The 20,285-nt window shown below is 45.0% G+C and overlaps 1 protein-coding gene across 28 annotated transcripts in view; it reads left to right on the forward strand.

Moving 5' to 3' along the window:
* GPHN (gephyrin) overlaps nucleotides 1-20,285 on the forward strand; it is a 648,985-nt gene that overhangs the window by 513,960 nt on the left and 114,740 nt on the right. For all 28 annotated transcript variants that reach the window (XM_075065364.1, XM_075065351.1, XM_075065350.1 and 25 more), the window contains 2 exons: nucleotides 3,928-3,970; nucleotides 13,254-13,391. In XM_075065364.1, the coding sequence (XP_074921465.1) occupies nucleotides 3,928-3,970; nucleotides 13,254-13,391 (181 nt within the window). The remainder of the gene's footprint in view (nucleotides 1-3,927; nucleotides 3,971-13,253; nucleotides 13,392-20,285) is intronic.

The following is a 20,285-nucleotide window of genomic DNA, read 5'->3' on the forward strand; positions in this document are numbered from 1 at the left end:
AGGCCTCCCTTGGACTTGGGGATCAGAAAGTAGCGGGAGTAAAACCGTTTTCCCTTCTCGTCTGGTGGTACCTCCTCTATTGCTCCTGCGGTGAGGAAAGACTGTACCTCTTGTAAGAGGACTTGCTCATGAGAGGCGTCCCTGAAGAGGGACTGGGTTGGGGGGTGGGAAGGCGGAGTTAAAACAAGTTGGAGGTGATATCCTTGTTTCACCGTGCGTAGGACCCAGATGTCTGAGGTCAATTGGGACCACACCGGGAGGAAGTAGGAGAGGCGGTTGGAGAAGGGAGGAGAAGGATCCTGTCCTGAAACTGGTACGCCGTCCTCGTGCGCACCTTCAAAAGGTAGACTTAGGCCCCGGAGGTGCTTTTGGGCGGCTGTGGTTTTGACCCCCTTGGGGCCTGGACTGGCATCTACAGCCACCCCGCCCGCACCTTCTGCTGAAGTCTTGTCTGTGCCGGGGCACAAAGTACGTCTGGTGGGGTTGAGGCCGGAAGGATCTGCGTTGGGTCACAGGCGTATGCATGCCCAACGAGCGCATGATGACCCTGTTGTCCTTTAAACTCTGTAACTGGGGTCGGTCTTTTCAGAGAACAGACCCTTGCCATCAAAGGGTAGGTCCTGGATGGTGTATTGGAGCTCGGGTGGCAGTTGGAGACCTGTAGCCATGAGATACGCCTCATGGTGATACCTGAGGCCAGAGTTCTGGCTGCCGAGTTGGCCGCATCGAGAGAAGCCTGGAGGGAGGTTCTAGCCACCTCCTTCCCTTCTTCAAGGAATGCGGCAAATTCCTGGCGAGAGTCCGGGGGTAATAGTTCTGTGAATCTACCCACCTCCGCCCAGGTGTTGTAGCTATAATGGCTCAGGAGAGCCTGCTGGTTGGCCACCCGAAGCTAAAGGGCACCTGCCGAATATACCTTGCGGCCCAGTAGGTCCATCTGCCTAGCCTCCTTTGATTTGGGGGCTGGCGCCTGTTGGCCATGGCGTTCCCTTTCGTTGACCGATTGGACAACTAATGAGGAGGGAGGAGGATGGACATATAGGTATTCGTACCCCCGGGAGGGTACCGTGTATTTCCTCTCGACTCCCTTTGCTGTAAGGGGGATGGAGGCTGGGGACTGCCATAAGGTGTCAGCAGTGGCCTGGATGGTCTTGATGAAAGGCAAAGCCACCCTAGTGGGGGCTTCCGCCAACAGGATGCTCACAACTGGGTCTTCAACCTCTGGGACCTCCTCTACGGGAAGATTGATGTTGAGCGCTACCCTCCTAAGGAGGTCTTGATGGGCTCTGAGGTGATGATGAGGTCCCTGCCACCGCCTCTTCTGGAGAGGAAGAGGATGAAACACTGGGGATGAGGGGGTCCTGAATGGCCTCTTGCTCATGGGTCGATTCCTGCTCCAGCGGTACCAGGGAACCTGGTGGATGGATCATCTGCTCCTCTGTCCCAGCTGGAGGGGGACGGCTAATGGTGTCCTCTGGAGCTCGATGCTCTGAGGAAGCGGAGTGGGTCTGGACCAATGGAGCACCTTGGGCCTGATGGTACGCCCAGGGTGTCCAAAAGGACCACTGGTGAGGTCCTGGATCCTGAGACCGGACCTCCTGGAAGACCCCGGTAGGCACCTCCGTATCTCGGTCCTGGTCGTAATAACTGTCCGCGTGAGAGGACACCGACATCTGCCTGGATGGCCATGGAGGAGCAGAGAAACCTTGGGCTGAAGTTCCAACAGATCTCGCTCCCCTCTTTAACAGGGACCGGTGCCGGTATTCATAATGGTACCGTGATCGAGACCAGGACCTGCGACCAGACCGATGCCGGGAGGTCGACCGAGATCTCGAGTCCCTGCAGCGTGAACGGCTCCGAGAGGTACAGTGCCTGGATCGGTGCCAAGAACTGGAGCGGTGCCGCGGATAGTGAGGTGGAGAGCGGGAGTCCTACTGGTGCCGCGAGTCTGACTGGTGCTGTGTAGGAGAACGGTGCCGGGACTGCGAGCGGCGTCGAGAGCGGGAGCGGCGTCTTGATCTGGAGCGTCTGCGGGACCGCAATCTTGAGCGGTGCCGGTCCACTGTGCCGACAGACCGTGGTCTAGTCAGGGTTGGCTTGCCCAGAGATTGGATTACCCGCACCAGCGGTGCCGGGGGTAGAGGCAGTGCCAAGTCCGTTAAGGCGATTAAGTCTCACGCCACCGAAAACACCTCTGGCGTGGATGGCATGGTGAGCTCTACTGCGGTACGCGCCAGGGAGCTATCAGGTGCCAGACTCAACAGCCCTTGTGGGACCGGAATCAATGGTGCCGATTTAGTCGGTGCTGCGGTGGGTATCGGCGCCGGGCGGTCCGATCTGGGCGCACTCTCTGGCTGCGGCGTGGGTGGTGCCAAAGCAGCAGGAGTCTTGGCCTTCTTCGACCTCGGGGAGAGGGAGCGACATGGAGCCGACTTCGGTGACGGCCAGTGCCGAGAGTCTTTAGGCATACTGGTGCGATCCAGTGCCGTAGGGGCGCTTCTGCTCACCGACTGACCAGCACTCGGTGCCGAAGGTGGCGGTGTCAGGGCCACCTCCATGAGGAGCTGTTTCAGTCTGATGTCTCGCTCCTTTTTAGTTCGCAGCTTAAAAGTCTTGCAAATAGAGCATTTAGCTGTTAAGTGCGATTCCCCGAGGCACTTCAAACAGGAGTCGTGTGGGTCTCCTGTTGGCATCGGCCTGTGGCAGGCCGAGCATGGTTTGAAGCCCGGTGAGCCGGGCATGAGCACCGGCACCGGGTGTGGGGAAGGGGCTACACCCCAAGCTCTGCTAACTAGTACTAAACTAACTATACTAAGAACTTACAACTAATTCTAAATATCTATAACAACAACAACTATGTACACAGTAACGAGAAACTATGAGTAGCTAGGGAGGTGGAGGTCAGCTAAGCCGCACTCCACTGTTCCAACGACTGACACGGGCGGTAAGAAGGAACAAGGGTGGCCAGGTCGGCTGGGGTATATATCCGGTGCCATAGCGGTGCCACTCCAGGGGGCGCCCAGCCGACCTGCCGAGTGTTGCTAGGGTAAAAAGTCTTCCGACGAACGTGCATGCGGTGCACGCACACCTAACTGGAATGGATATGAGCAATCACTTGAAGAAGAACTTCCGTTAGTCCCCACGGCAAGCAGATATGACTAAATACTCAGACATGATTCAGCACTGTTACTTCAAAATTACACCAAAAACTGGAGTAACACCGTGGGAATCGGGCCCACAAGGAGTAGATCTCTTGAGTAAAAATAGCATCTTCTTACATAATCACTTTTCAAAATAGATCTACACTATAAAACATGTATTAGGCATAGTACTTTTCTAAACTACACTTAAGCAGCTGAACAAATTCATTTGTCTCCTGCCATAAGATGTTTGTGCAGCTGTGAAGCAGAACTGCTAAATGTTTTCACAATCACCACATTCTAACTTGTTCGCATTTTGAATTTCTCTCTAAGAAACCTCAGAGACTCCACTGAAAGCAGCAATAATCAAGTCTTCAGACAGATTATGTTAATACAGACATATTATTATTCTGGTCTGCACATAAAACACAAGGACTTACGTTCAGGATCACTGTGGTCACAATTATATACAATGAACTTGGAATTTAATGTAAAATTGAAAGTTTAATATGTATCTTTGAAAGCTATATATTCATTTCTTAACCTAAAAATCTGTCCTTTAGGCTGGCTTGTTTGTGTTTTTTAATTGCTTATATCAGATTCAAACTGTCAACCAATAACTTTCTGCTTGAATATATGTATCCTATATATACACTATATAAAGCTGTTAAGGTGTCATATGCATAGAGCCTCTGATTCTAGATCCCAGGAGCTTGCCCATTAAATCGCCACATCTTGCTGTGCCTGTTATCTACTGTAGCCCATAGAGTCTGTGCTCTCTCTGCAGGTCCAGTCCAGGTGCAGTAGCAAGGAGAACATCCTCAGAGCCAGTAAGTATTGCTGCCTCCCTGATGTACTTTTGAATCATGACCCCCATTTTAGTTAGGAAGTGGGAGAGCAAGTTAGAATAATATTTTGGTGGTGTGGAAAGAGAAGAACGAGAGAGGGTTCATATGACTTTACAGCAGGAATAGAAAAAAAAATAGGACAATGAAATTCAATCCAAAAAGAAGAAAAAAAGAGAAAACATTAGCAGCTTTCGCCTTTCTAAAATAGCAGTTAGAGTCTGTGTTAATAGGTATTTTCCTCTTAATTCTTTTCCACGTGATATTTCTCTTAGTGACATTAGAGTCTAAGCTACGTATAATGTGATAAATGATGGAGACCGCATCATAGTGCAGTTCCTGCCTGGGCTTTTATCCTCTTTCTTTGGAGTCACCAGCCCACCTGTTGATCACCACATCGTGGCGATGTACCTGCATTTAATAGTGCAGGTACACATTTCACAGGGGGAAAGAATCAACACACAAATAATGGGAAAGTAAATATTCATGATTTTCACTTCTGAGCTTGAAGTGTTTTAAGAAATGCTGAGGTAAATGAGGAAAAAAAATTAGATGTCAGATTAAAAAAAAAGGATTTACACAAATTAACTCTTTCTAGAATTATAGTTTGTAACCTTCCAGGTTAAAGACCTCTCTTCATGTGCCCTGAAAATTTAATCTACCTTAAACGTATTACACTCTATATAGGAAGTTGGTTTAGTGGTCGAAACAGAAGACGGGTAGTTCAGTCTCCTGAGTTCTGTTGCCAGCTCTCCATCTGATTAGCTGAGTGGCCTTAGGCAAATCACTTGACTTCTGTGCCTCAAAGTATTCATTTCTGGAATGAGTACAGCATTATTTTATCACGTAGAATGTTGTGTGATATAAATGGTTGTCTTTAAAAGCACTTTGAGATACTCAGGTGGAAGATTGTGAGGGCTGAAGCTTATTATTTATTTATTTATCTATTGTCAACATCTAGATTTTGTAAAAAAAGAAATCTACTGTTTCATAACTGGGAATTAAAAACCAAAATCCTTATAAGTTGGTCTTGTCCACAGACATAACAGGAATTTAAGATTTCTGCTGTTAAATATCTGACATATCTGAAAGAAAAAGAAAAATGAGTGTAAAGAAGCAATAGGGGAAAAAGAATGATAGCTCTGTATGTTTCCTTCCTCTTTTATGCCTTAGCATTATGAAAGGCTACTGTAGATCCAGAAGAGGTTATTTTTTGTTTTGGTTTGTGTCTTTTGGGCGGGGGGAGGGTTGCAAAAGTAATGACTGCTGTTTCATCTGTGATTTTAAAGATTTGCAAGATGGGTGGATTTCCTTCTGCTTTGAAAAAAAAGAGTATTTGTAATTTAGAGACATTTCCCCCCTAGATTTTTAACAGATCGTTTTGGATATTTGACATAAAAAAAGCAAATTGACAGCTGTTTGACATAGTTTGAATTCCACAAAATTATGTGTATCTTCATTTCCAGAGAATTCTCACAGCTATGTGGGCGCCATTCAAAGATTGGACACTGAGTATACATTAAGTGTGGCACTCCAGGGGTTCTAGGAGCAGGGCTGCCCAGAGGGTGGGGCAAGTGGGGCAATTTGCCCTGGGCCCCACAGCGGCCCCCACGAGAGTTTTTGGGGGGCCCTGGAGTGGGGTTCTTCACTCGCTCCGGGGGCCCCAGAAAACTCTCGCGGGGTCCAGGGCCCGGGAACTTCTTCCACTCCGGGTCTTTGGCGGCGGGGGAGGTGTCCTTCCGCCCTGGAGTGGAAGGACTCCCCATGCCGCCAAACTACTGCCAAAGCGGGACCCGCCGCCGAAGTGCCAGGTCTTCGGCAGTAATTCGGCAGTGGGGGGCCCCACCGCGGGTCTTCGGGGCACTTTGGCGGCAGGACCCGGAGCGGAAGGACCCCCCACCGCCGAATTACCGCCAAAGCTGGGACCCCCACCACCGAAGACCCCAGGCCCCCTGAATCCTCTGGGCGGCCTTGTCTAGGAAGTGAAATTGTGGTATCTAAAATATTTATCAATAGCTTCTATAAAACAGAAGACCTCAGAAACCCTGAAAACATGTATACTAGAATGTCTAACAAATACATGATGTGCTTGTATTGTCTCTCTCTGTTAAGTAGTTATCCTTCTTTAGAGGCACATTTCAGTATTACCCTTACTTTATGGTTTAAAAGAAAAAAGAAACAGAAAATCACAACTCAAAACACAGTCATCCAATGAGGGTTCGGTGGGACCCCACCCTTCTTTTCAGGATTTGCCTTCCAACAGTCCATGATTCCTGTGATTGCACAGGGTTTGTTCATCCCTTCTAACAGGAGCTCCTCCAAGCAGTCTGTGAGCTGCAAACAGGCCTCTCTCACATCGGGAGCCTGGGCAGGGCTGAAATGGGGTAGATCTCCTTTTAACTTCCCCTCTCCATGCCTAACATTGCTCTAGGTGAAATGAGGGGCAGGGCTAACTAGGTCCACGGGTCCTCATTAACCCTGTCAGCGGGATCTATCTGCCCCATCGCAATGAGGAAAAAATGTTTTAGTCCTGTTAACCCTGCAGTTAACAGAGCTATAGAACAGGGCCGCCCAGAGAATTCAGGGGGCTTAGGGCTCCCCGCTGCCGAATCGTCGCCGAAGACCCGGCACTTCGGCGGCAGGTCCCGGGGCGGAAGGACCCCCTGCTGCCGAATTGCTGCGGAAGAAGCTCTGGGGACCTGGGCCCCGCAACAGTTTTCCGGGGCCCTCAGAGTGAGTGAAGGACCCTGCTTCAGGGGCCCCAAAAAACTCTTGTGGGGGCCTGAGGCGATTAGAGACAAAAAGGCATCTTTTAAAAATTGGAAGTCAAATCCTACTGAGCAAAATAGAAAGGAAGATGAACTCTGGCAAGTCAAGAATAACATATTTAAGCAGGCCAAAAAAGAATTTTAAGAGCAACTAGCAAAAGATATACAAAATAGCAACATATTTTTGAGTACATCTGAAACGGGAAACCTGACAAACAATCAGTGAGGGCACTTATGGTCAAGGTGGTAAAGGAGCACTCAAGGAAGACAAGGCCCTTGCAGAGAAGCTAAATGAATTATTTGCATCAGTATTCACTGCAGAGGATGTGAGGGATAATCCCACACCCAAGCCAGTCTTTTTAAGTGACACATCTGAGGAACTGTCCCAGACTGAGGTGTTGATATAGGAGGTTTTTGAACAAATCAATACATTAAACAGTAATAAGTCACCAGAACAAGATGGTCTTCACACAAGAGTTCTGAAGGATCTCATATAGGAAATTGCAGAACTACTAAGGGCTTGGCTACACTTGTGAGTTACAGCGCAATAAAGGAGCCCCGGGTGCACTAGCTCACTACCCATCCACATTGGCAAGGCACGCAGAGCGCTCTGACTCCATGGCTAGAGCGCTCCTGGTACTCCACCTCGGCGAGTAGAATAATGTTTGATGCGCCCCCCCCGGAGCCTCCCAGCGTCAGTGTGAATGAAGTGTTGCATTACTGCGCTCTGATCAGCCTCCGGAAATGTCCCATAATCCCCTTAAGTGACCATTCTTGTCATTGTTTTGGATATGTCCTTTGAAAGCTCTGTTTGACAGCCAGCATGCTTATCTGTTCTGAGACAAAGCAACCATTACTGTGGAATACTGTGTGAGAGAGACAGAGGCAGCGGGGGGAAATGGGGGAGGTCTTCTGCTGTCTGAACTTACAAGACAGCATGCTGACATGCTCTCAGCCCCCCAAAAACCCACTCTCTCTCCCCCCACATACACACAACACACTCCCTGCTACACTCCACCCCACCCCCCCATTTGAAAAGCACATTGCAGCCACTTGCATGCTGGGATAGCTACCACAATGCACTGCTCTCTGTGGCCATTGCAAGAGCTGCTAATATGGCCATGCCAGTGTGCTGGCAGCTGCCAGTGTGGACAGACTACAGCACTTTCCCTACTGTGCTCTACGAAGGCTGGTTTAACTCAAAGCACTCTACATCTGCAAGTGTAGCCATGCCCTAACTCTGGTCTGTAAACTATCACTTAAATTGTCCTCTATACCAGATGACTTGGGGATAGCTAATGTAACGCCAGTTTTTTTAAAAGGCTGCAGAGGTGATCCTGGCAATTACAGGCCAATAAGCCTATCTTCAGTACTAGGCAATTTGGTTGAATCTATAGTGAAAAATGGACTTAGCAGAAACATAAAGGAACACGATTTGTTGGGGGAAAGAGCCAACGCTGCTTTAGTAAAGGGAAATCATGTCTCACCAACCTGTTACAATTCTTGGGTGGGAGGTTGTCAAAAAAACGTGGACAAGGGTGATCCAGTGAATATAGTGTACTTGGATTTTCAGAAGGCTTTTGACAAGGTCCCTCACCAAAGGCTCTTAAGCAAAGTAAGCTGTCATGGAATAAGAGAGAAGATCCTCTCTATCAGTAATTAGTTAAAAGACAGGAAACAAAGGGTATGAATAAATGTTCAGTTTTCAGAATGGAGAGTAGTGAATAGCCGGGTCCTGCAAGGATCTGTACTGAGACCAGTGATGTTCAACAAATTCATAATTGATCTGGAAAAAAAGGGGTAAACAGTGAGGTAGAAAACATTGCAGACAATATAAAATTACTCAGGAGAGTTAAGTCCAAAGAAGACAGTGAAGAGTTACAAAGGGATCTCACAAAACTCGGTGACTAGGCAAGAAAATGGCAGATGAAATTCAATGTTGATAAATACAAAGTAATGTATGTTGGAAAACATAATCCAAACACTACATACAAAATGATGAGGTCTAAATTAGCTGTTACCATTCAAGAAAAAGAACTTAGAGTCTTTGTAGATAGTTCTCTGAAAACATCTGCCTTATAGTGCACCAGGAATCAAAAACTAACAATATTAGGAACAATTAAGAAGGGGATAGATAGTAAGACAGAAAATATCATAATGTCACTGTACAAATCCCTGGTATGCCCACACCTTAAAAACTGCATGCAGTTCTGGTCGCTCCATCTCAAAAAAGATATATTAGAACAGGAAAAGGTACAGAGAAGGGCAACAAAAATGATTAGCGATTTGGAACAGCTTCCATGTGAGGAGGAATTAAAAAAAGTGGGACTGTTCAGCTTGGATAAAAGACAAATAAGGGGGGATATGATAGAGGTCAGTAAAATCATTAATGGTATGGAGAAAGTGAATAAGGAAGTGTTATTTACTCCTTCACATAACACAAAACTAGGGATTACCCAATGAAATTAATAGGCAGCAGGTTTAAAACAAACAAAAGGAAGTACTCTTCACACAATGCAAAGTCAACCTGTGGAACTCATTACCAAGGGGTGTTGTTAAGGGAAAAGGTGTAATTGCGTTCAAAAAAGAATTAGATAAGTTCTTTCAGGATCAGTCTATCAAAGACTAATAGCCAAGATGGTCAGGGATGCAACCCCATGCCCTGGGCGTCCCTAAGCCTCTGACTGCCAGAAGTAGGGAATGGACAACAGAGTAATTGCACTGTTCTGTTCATTCCCTCTGAAGTGTCTGGCACCAGCCTTTGCCAGGCTACATGCATCATTGGTCTGATCCAGTATGAGCATTCTTATATTCTTCTGACCTGTACACACATGACTGGGATAGAGATCTCATTATGATATGGTGCATAATGGCATCATGCTACATCTTGTTTGGAGTGTTTAATCCTATGACATTTCAGTTCTGTTATTACATATGCAATATGTAAATAGAAACATTGAAATCATGACCCCTTAAAAAAAAATGGGATGAAAAACCAGTGTGTCCCCAATGGTAGGTATACTAGGAGACATGAAGTCCAAAGATATATATGCAACTAGATCTGGAAACTCTATACACAATATTGCAAAGTCATTCTGCTTATAAAATTTATTTTGTATGAGTGAGCTATCAAATGCTGGATTTTCTAGGAAACACAGCTTAAGCACAAGCTACTCCCATACATTCCAAAAAGCTTATTTGTAGCGCTGGAGCAGCAAGTTGAAAAGTCTAAAGTATACTGAGAGTTCCTGATAGTCACAGCCTGGCACTATCACCGGGAGACCTATATTAATTTAAAATAATTTTAAAAAAATTACAACAGCTCTGAAAATATTTTACTGCTCCTGGTTGGTGTTGTTTTTAACCCTGGGCATATTGGTGTAAGCCGAGTAAAAAGACTGAGTAGTTCCAGGCAATGTGCTTGTAAAGATTTATATACATGTCTTGGAACAACTTTTGACTAGCCAGTTGTTGTTCTCTTTTAATGGATTTCTGTTTAGTGATGCAGTGGCAGCTGGTGTTCCAGAAGCCTAATGGTAGTGGAATAGAGGGAAATTGATGCATTCCACTTTCCCTTTTGCTGTCACTGCCAGGACAATTCTTTCTTAGTGTTCCCATTCACATTTCTCAGTTTTCCTTTGCAAAAGAGCGCACAGCTTATGCAGTCCACTTAAACCTGTTAACATGTGCAGTCTGCCATTTCCCAGGGCTGCAGGAGCTCTGTCATCCTTTTAACCAATGTTTCTTTTAATGGCAACTACACACTAAAGGATTTTCTGAATCTGAAGTAGTCTTTCTCTCTTCCAGCTGCTTCCCTTTCAGAGTTGTCAGTCTCTTGGGCGTGATAAATAATAAATGTCCCTTTGAAAAGAGGACAAAAGATGAACTGGAAAACATAGATTATTACTTGGGGGAACTTAATTCCTATGCTATTCTGAGCCGAGCACAAGAGGAGTCAGAAGGAAATGGGAGCTTTTGCCAGTTTATAAAAAATGATATTGACTTTGATTTAGTAATAAGATTTGATTGCTTCATGTAGCTTTTGAGAGGCTGCTATACCACTAGGTAATCATCAGCTATAGAAATTAGTTCATAAATAATGTCCTACATAAGTCATGTGAGTGAGAATGTGTTGACATTGAAGGAAGTTTTGTGCACTCAGTCATTACTGTACTGACTCAGCATCCTCCTCTGAGCAACGGCAGTTTTTGCCAGTGTGCTTATAAAGTACTTTTACAGGAGACCACAATGGAGACATCCTCTCTTGTTTCAAATAACCTTTTTAAAAGAACTGAAGATATGTAAAGCAACGAATAGGGAGCCTGATAGCCATAGAGACACCAGAGATAAAATAAGGCATTTTTAAAAATACCTAATCTGTGTTACTGATAACACATTATTGCAAGGGAAATGGTTTTAAAAATCAAATTTCCTTTTAGGTAATAATAGGAGATATGGCAATCTCCTAGAACTGGAAGGGACCTTGAAAGGTCATTGAGTCCAGCCCCCTGCCTTCACTAGCAAGACCAATTTTTGCCCTAGATCCCTAAGTGGCCCCCTCAAGGATTGAACTCACAGCCCTGGGTTTAGCAGGCCAATGCTCAAACCACATATTTATGCTACAGCTTTTGTTTTTTAAACCTATTTTAGGAAGTATGGAATGAAGGGAAGGCAAGTGGGAGTGAGTTAACAGGAGGAAGGGAGTGGATGGGAAACATTGAGGAGGGAAAGTGAGATGGGAGAGAAAGGAGGGAGGAAAGAATGGAGAGGAGCATAGAGGGCAGGGAGATTGAAGCTGACAACAGAGTGACTGAGGGACTGGGGCAACAGGACAGTTGAGCAAACGGCTACCCGGCAAAAAGTAAGACCATTCTGAGTGGAAAAAAATACAGTAAGATCACTTATCACCGGCAAGTAGGAGGTTGTGAGGGCATGGGAGGGGGAGGGCATGAAAGTCCCAGGTCGGCCTCTTTCCCTGCCACTCTGCTGCCAACAGTACGCCCAGGCGAGTCCTTAGAGTGCCTTCTTTTTTTCCTCCTATTTTTCCTTCCTCCTGAAGAGGGAGGTGGCACTTGAGCTCTGGTGTCCTTGTAGGAGAGGATGCCTCCGGTTTCTTCCACATTTAGAAGCAGCAGAGAAGCCCTAACGGGACCATACACCACTGCCCCACTGCTGCAGTCATTGCTGCCTCTAATTCCTACTGTGAAGAGAAGTCTCTCTCTTTAGTGACTATGGATTCATTCGCAAGTTCTTTGGGGGACCCATCACACTTTGTATTACAGTAATTAAACCTGGAAGTCACAAATGCATGGATCACCATCACCCAGTCTGTGTCTGACTGGATGAGAAGTAATCGTCTGGCAAGCCAAAGGTGGAAGAAAGTGTTTTTGCTGCTGTTGTTACTTGGTCTAGATTAAAAAGAGTGCAGGAGGACTTCTTGGTTGCATACCATTTTAATGATGGTGGGACAGACACCTTCTTTTGAGGATGAGGGAACAGTTTTGACTGGTGCTTCAGAGTATCTCCCTCTACCCATTAGCATCACATATGTCATCCCCGGATTTAATTTAGCCAGCTGTTCCTCATTCAGCCACTGATCTTATTTAAGCATTAGGATCGCTTGGAAAGAGGTTTGATTTGAACTTAAGATCAAGTAGATTTATACTTCAGTGTCATCTGCGTATTGTTGGCATTTGACAATCTCTCCAAGAATTTTAACATATATGTTGAATGAGAGAGGAAGAAAGAAAAGAAACATGTAGAATTGCTCCACAGATGAGGGCCCTGACTCGTGAAGAGCAGTTACTCACCACAACACTCTGGGGGCAGTCTCTCCAGGAGAAACAGAACCATCTGAGGGGGTTGCCACTGCCCCTAGCTTGCTCCCATAGGTGAATCAGCCTCACATCATGATCCATGGTGTCAAATATAGCACCATCTTTTGAAAGATATATAACAGTGATTTACTGTTCCGTTGTCATCATTAAATCTCCCAGAGCATTTTTCATAAGAGCAGGGATATTAACCACTGTAATAATTTTCAGTTTTGAAAATTATATTTTGTTTCCCTAAATTTCCCCTGCAATTTCAGTTAATTTCAGAGCTTATGCTTCAAGGCTTCCGCTGGATAGCTGAGGGGATTTTTTTTTGTTCCTTAGTGTACTCTGGAAGGTTTTTTAGTCTCCATTTTCTGAGGCATTAGAGATGGCCACAGCTGGATATTGGATACTGGATAGTGTATTGGTGGCTGTGATATACAGGAGGTCAACTAGATGATCTGGTGGTCCCTTCTGGCCTTAACTCTGTGACTTTATGGATATAGTAGCTTTCACTTTTTAGCTATAAATGCTGTGAACTTGAAGCTATTCCTCTATGTAGTTTGTAAAACACTATGTTATTCTTCTGAGTGAACGTTGTTGAATATATGTAAGTCATCCCATCAGGCTTCCAAGGCAGTGCAATGGAATATTTTCTAAACTGGATGCTCTCCCTCTCTGCAGGTCACAGTGCCGTTGACATTACCAAGGTGGCCAGAAGACATCGCATGTCTCCATTCCCATTGACGTCTATGGACAAAGCCTTCATCACAGTTCTGGAGATGACCCCAGTGCTCGGAACAGAAATCATCAATTACCGAGGTACTTTACATTTAGTTGGACTCTTTTTTCTTTTAAATTAGGACTAGGAAATATTTCTTCCTTTATTTTAATCAATTTAAGCACATGGGGACTTCTAGTAATTGTTGGGAGGTGCTTGGGACAGGGACAACACTCTATCCTCCTCCAGTGGAGTTAGTTTTAGAAAGAGAAGTGCAAAGAGCAGGCCTCTCTTTACCAAATCAGAAGGGTGTGCGTTGGGCTCAGTGCTTCTTCCTGAAGGAACTATGATCTTCCTATGATTGGAATCCATTGCTAACAAAGAGTCTTAGTTTCAGAACATCTGTTTAAAATGATTCAATTCTGTTTCTGTCCATGAAAGAAAAGACTAATATACCCCATCAGCGAAGGATAATAGGAAAATTTCTGTTGCAGGTGTGAACTAGAATTGATGTCAGGACCTAAACATTTAATTCACTGAGATGTGTTCAACTACTGAAGAGTGTTCAACATAATTGATGCTGTTCCCTTCATAAGAGCTGGTGTGCATATTTTACCTACTTGAATTCATGGCTTTATATTTTTCTCATAGAAATTTTTCTGAAAATGAAATTAGCACTTGTGAAAAGTGACAGATAGTCCTAGACACAGTATAAAAAAATTGCTGAGAATAGATTATAGCTTCTGGGTCTTACCTGAACAATTGCAATGAAGTAAAAAAAAAAATCTTCTGTATACTCTGGAAAGAGCAACAAGAAAATTAAAAAATATCAGTTGTCTAAGGGAGCAGGGGTGGATATAACAGGGGGCAACTGGACCCTCTCTATGTTGAATCCTTTTGGCCTGTGCTCTCACCTTGTGGGACTCATAAAACCTTTTCCAATCTAAAAGCTCAAGGGGGTGCAGAAGTTCAGTCACTTCAATTATTTGTTCTAATCTGCACTTTTCTACATCCATGTCTCCAGCTCCTCCTCTCAGGCCTGGTCTACACTATGCATTTAAACCGATTTTAGCAGCGTTAAACCGATTTAACGCTGTACCCATCCAGACAACGAGGCCCTTTATATCGATATAAAGGGCTCTTTAAATTGGTTTCTGTACTCCTCCCCAACGAGAGGAGTAGCGCTAAAATCGGTATTACCATATTGGATTAGGGTTAGTGTGGCCGCAAATCGACGGTATTGGCCTCTGGGCGGTATCCCACAGTGCACCATTGTGACCTGCTCGGAACACCAATCGAACTCAGAATCCCTGGGCCAGTAAACAGGCAAAAGCCCCGCGACTTCTGGTATTGCATTTTCCTGTTTGCCCAGCGTGGGAGCCTGATCAACACGGGTGGCCATGCAGTCCAAATCCAAAAAGAGCTCCAGTGGGGACCGTACGGAGATAACTGATTCTGATCGCTGTACTAGGGAGACAAATCTGTTCTATCAGAGCTCCGTTACGAAGACGAATGACAAATTTGAAAAAAATCTCCAGGCTATGAAAACAGAGTTCACAAGCACAGTGCTGTGTACACGTAACAGAAAGCCAAAATCAAGGATGCTCATGGCAGGGAGGGAGAGGGTACAGCAGGACTCCAGCTACCCACAGTCCCCAGCAGTCTCCGAAAAGTATTTGCATTCTTGGGAGCTCCAAGCCTGTAGGGTCACACACATGTGTCCGGGGTGGCTCAGGTATAGCCATCAATGTACCTCCTCCCTCCCCCCATGAAAGAAAAGGAAAAATCGTTCTTGAATTTTTCAGTGTTACCCTAGTCTAACTGAATGCTGCTGTTAGACACGATGCTGCGGCGTGGAAGAGCAGTATCCGCTCTCCCTCCCCTCCGGTGGCAGATGGTACAATATGATGCATACGTTGTCATAATCAGCCCGTGAAGTGCTCTGGCGGCCTCAGGTGAGCTGGCCGGGGGCGCCGGTAAAAATAGGAAATAATCCACGTCATTCCCAGTAGAGGTACAGAAAGCGGGTAACCGGCCTCATCATAGCAATGGGGGCTGACTCCATCAGCCTCCCCCGTTCATGTGTAAGAAAAGATTCTGTATTGCTGGACTCATGAGCAGCGAGATGCTGGGCTCCTTTGCCCCGCACCGCTTAATGATCCTGTCTGGACATCAAGCAGCGGAGGCTGTCTTCCCATTTATACTCAGTAACAAGTCAGTGTCTTATCCTGCATTCTTTTATTCATCAACAAAAGGGGAGACACTGCATGGTAGCCCAGGATGGTTTGGGGGAGGGAAGCAATGGTGGGGTGTCTGCAGGCACCCCTAGAATGGCCATGGCAGCTCATCATTTCTGCGGGAATCGACACGGAGCGGCTGGCTCTCTGTTCTCTGATACACTCGGTTTCTCTAGTATCACTTGCCCATATCAGGCAGGAACTGAACCTATTTTAGATACATAAAGACGGGAATGACCGGGCGGGTCATTCCATTTTTGTCTTTGTGCCCGCAGCCGACCTCAGCCAGGCACCCAGACAGCAGCAGACAGTACAGAAACGACAAGATAACCGTCAATCTCATTGCAATTTACAATGGCGCAGCAGACGGTACAAACGACTGATAACTGCTCTAGCAGCCAAAATCTTCTGAATAAATGTAGTCAACTTCTACATAAATTCTGGGTCACTGAGATGAAAATGATGCTTAAAATTGTTGAATGGCTCAGTCTATGTTGGGTCCAGACTACAGCACGTGGAATCTCCTGCAGTGATGTTACGGCGTTCCATGTTCCGTGACCGTCAAAAGGAATCTGTCCATTCTTGCTCATGAAGGTGTCTTGTAGCCTCAACACATCGATGTGGTGATGGCAGCCCTCAACATCGTTCACATCCAAGATGAGTGGAGATTGTTCATTGATTCATACGAAGAAGTCTTAAGCTGTTTGCTGGCAATGGCAATGTTTTGCCATCAGTTCAGTTTGTCATGCAACCATATAAGGAAACTATGACAACATGAAACAACTTTTGAGGTGCATAAAGCCTATGACAACATCAGTGGCAGCTTTGGGATTTGAAGGGTTGTTGCTCTCTTGCTTGGTCTGCAGACTGGATACACAAAGTACTGCTGTTTCTCATTCGAATGGGATAGTCCGCGCAAGAGATCCACCTACATCAAGAAAGATGGCCATTCGACAGTCATTAGAGCCTGGAGGAAAAGTTGTTCAGCATCCACCACTTTGAATCAAGGAAGATTTTGTTACCAACCCTTCACACATCAGCGGGTCTGATGAAGGAACTTTGGTCAAGCCATTGACAAAAACACAAGCACTTTTCACGTACTCCATGGAATTTCCCAAGGTTAAGTGATAGCTAGATAAAGGAAGGCTCTTTGTTGGTCCTCAGATCGTGAACTCTCGGAGATGATGCATTGACCATGCACTGCGGCAAGTAAAAGACGGCATGGAAGCCTTCAGTTAGTGGCAATAAATTTTCTCAGAAACAACAAGGCAAACAACTACAGGTTTGTTGAGGAGAAAACCTCCTCAAGGCCATCAAAAGCCTCGGTGCAAAATGTCACTAAGTATCATTTTTGCCCTCTCATCTAGATTTTTTTCACCGAACTGCAGAAGCATGAGCGACGAGCACGGGAGCAATTTCACCAGGACATGCAACAATGGAAAAGCTACGGAGCAAATGAAGGCCCATCACATGCTTCAGACTATTGCTGAGGACAGGACAAGAGATGCTCCATTTAATGAATACAAGAGACAAGCCAAGAAGCGCCGAGTAGACACTGAATAGGACTAAACTATGTATCATATAGTTTTGCCTTTGTTCTCATGATAAATTTAATATTTATATAACCTTTTGCTGATTTTAAAGTGTTAACATAAACAGGACAGGAAATATTAATAATGTAAAAACAACCATAAACACATGAAAAGACCTAGGTTTACAATTTATGATAAAAACTCTACGTATCAACACAGTATACATACGACATAAAATGTAAAACTTAAATATCTAGAACACCACAGTAGCCAATCATTTGTTTAAATTGTCATATGATTCACACATCAAAAATACATAATAATACCACATTTAATTTCTGAAGCAGACGACTTCTCAAAATTGTAGACATGAACCGTCTCTGCGTATGAAACGGGCAAATGAATGCTGCTGTGTAGCGCTGCAGTACGGCTCGTCAGCGCATCCAATACACAACCGGTGACAGTAAAAAAAAAAAACTGAACGGGCTCCATGGTTGCCGTGCTACGGCGTCTGCCAGGGCAATCCAGGGAAAAAGGGCGCGAAATGATTGTCTGCCGTTGCTTTCCCAGAGGAAGGAATGACTGACGACATTTACCCAGAACCACCCGCGACAATGATTTTTGCCCCATCAGGCACTGAGATATCAATCCAGAATTCCAAGGGCCGGGGGGAGACTGCGGCTACTATGGGATAGCTACGGAATAGCTACCCACAGTGCAACGCTCCAGAAATCGACGCTAGCCTCGGACCATGGACGCACACCGCCGAATTAATGTGCTCAGTGTGGCCGCGTGCACCCGACTTTATACAATCTGTTTTACAAAATCGTTAAATTGGAATAATCCCAGAAGCCTCTAAGAGACCAAACTTGTACCACTAAAATAAATGTTAAAACTCCCATTGACTGTAATGGGAGCAAGAGTCGACCAGAAGGACAGACTCCTTAGAATCCAACATATATGCTGGCCTGGAGACTTTTGAAGGCACCTGCTTCAAAACAGTTATTTGACCCTGTATCCAAAGTGTGGCCTTGCATATTTGTCTAACATAGAGGATTTAATGCCAGAAAACCTGGTTCAGCATTTTGGTTTAGACCTCAAGTCTGTTCATCAGCACAAAGCAGTCCTTTGACCGAAGAGAGATCAAGGTAATGGAACTTGAAGCAAGTGGCATCAGAGCAGAGCTGCACCACAGGACCCAAAGTTCAGTTTGCAGGAATTCTTCGGTGCTTGTGTTTGGAAACAGCAAGCTATTATATGCTGAACAGTAGACTACAGTATCAAGTTTGGCTGCTTAAAGTTTGGTAGCCAAGACGCTGAATGCTGCTAAGTTTCCTTGGTTTAGAACCACTTCATAAAGCAGGACCCCCAATCCTCAGACACTTCAAAACAGCAGTCATGATTCAGACCCTGTTTGTCTAGTGCATGCACAGTCATCCATGGAACAAAGCTATCTATGCTTGCCTACATAAAAACAAGTAGCTTTCATAGAATCATAGATCTGAAAGGGACCTGAAGAGGTCATCAAGTCCAGCCCCCTGCACTTGTGGCAGGACTAAGTATTATCTAGACCATTCCTGACAAGTGTTTGTCTAACCTTCTCTTTAAAATCTCCAATTATGGAGATTCCACTACCTTTCTAGGCAATTTATTGCAATGCTTAACCACTCTGACAGGAAGTTTTTCCTAATATCCAACCTAAACCTCCCTTGCTGCAATTTAAGCCCGTTGCTGCTTGTCCTATTCTCAGAGGTTAAGAAAAACAATTTTTCTTCCTCCTCCTTATAACAGCTTTTTACATACTTAAAAACTGTTATCACGTCCCCTCTCAGTCTTCTCTTTTCCAGACTAATAAACCCAATTTTTTCAATCTTCCCTCATAGGTCATGTTTTCTAGACCTTTCATCATTTTTGTCACTCTTCTCTAGACTCTCTCCAATTTGTCCACATCCTTCCTGAAATGTGGCACCCAGAACTGGACACAATACTCCAGTTGAGGCCTAATCAGCACAGAGTAGAATGGAAGAATTACTTCTTGTGTCTTGCGTACAACACTCCTGCTAATACATCCCAGAAGGATGTTTGGTTTTTTTACAATAGCTTTACACTGTTGACTCATATTTAGCTTGTGGTCCATTATGCCCCCAGATCCCTTTCAGCAGCACTCCTTCCTAGACAGTCATTTCCCCTCTGATACATGCCACCTCAAATAGCAGTTGCAAGTCGAGTCAGTGTTTTGTTCCCATATGGGAACAATTGCACTTACCAAAATAAAGCTATCAGTATCTGGAAGAATTTGAACCAAGGAGTGTCAACTAGGGATTACCTATTGGTATTTCATGGTCAAATCAATGCTCCATAGCTTAAGGCAGCAGTTCCCAGGATATGGGGCATGCTCACTTTGAGGGTTTAAAGGACTAGTCAGGGACCTGGAATAGTGACTGTGTACATTTCCCCGAAGCTGCCCTGGTAATAAAGTGGGGATGAAGGAGAGTTTGATTGGTTTTATTTTCTAGAAAGACCAATCAGCTTAGAAATGTTTGAGAAATGCTGGCTTAGGGGGATGTCATCCTTCCTATAAGGTAAACAGCTTAAATGGATTGAGATGCTTCAAGTATGTGGTCCGGACACAGCTACCCCTTGTAGCACAATACCAACGAACCAATAAGTTAGGTTTGAATGAAGTATTAACCAGTGCATGTTGTTCATGGAGAGATCACAGAAAACATTTCCATCTGAGACTTGTAGGTGTTGAGCCAAGAAATTTAAGCACATATTGAAGGGTGTAGTTTGTCCAAAACTGTGACTTAATCAGTGAAAGACAGTCTCAAACTGAGTTATATCAACACAGGTCTTCACTTGGTCTCAAATACATGGCATTCATTGAAAGCCTGTCATTGTTACCAAAATTTCAAGACACCAGGCTTCTGCCAGGGTGATTACATAGTCACGTATTCTTGTCCACCAAACAAATCAGGAACAGAGTCATAGATTAGTGAAGTCTTTCATCCTTAAGGTCTGACTGTGCATAGCTGATTTCTTGGTGTTGCACACCTTTGTATTGCAAGGTGTCATCCTGGCCTACTCTGAGATAGCAATACCTAGATTTAATTATCATGTTTTGCTCAACCTGCCTTTTGAAACAGGTATTAGCTCATAATAATTCATAGATAAACTTTCCCACATTTTCATGTGATAGTAAATCATTCATGTTTTATATCATTGG

Source organism: Chelonoidis abingdonii, chromosome 4 (genome assembly GCF_003597395.2).
Source record: "Chelonoidis abingdonii isolate Lonesome George chromosome 4, CheloAbing_2.0, whole genome shotgun sequence".
Taxonomy (NCBI): Eukaryota; Metazoa; Chordata; order Testudines; family Testudinidae; genus Chelonoidis; species Chelonoidis abingdonii.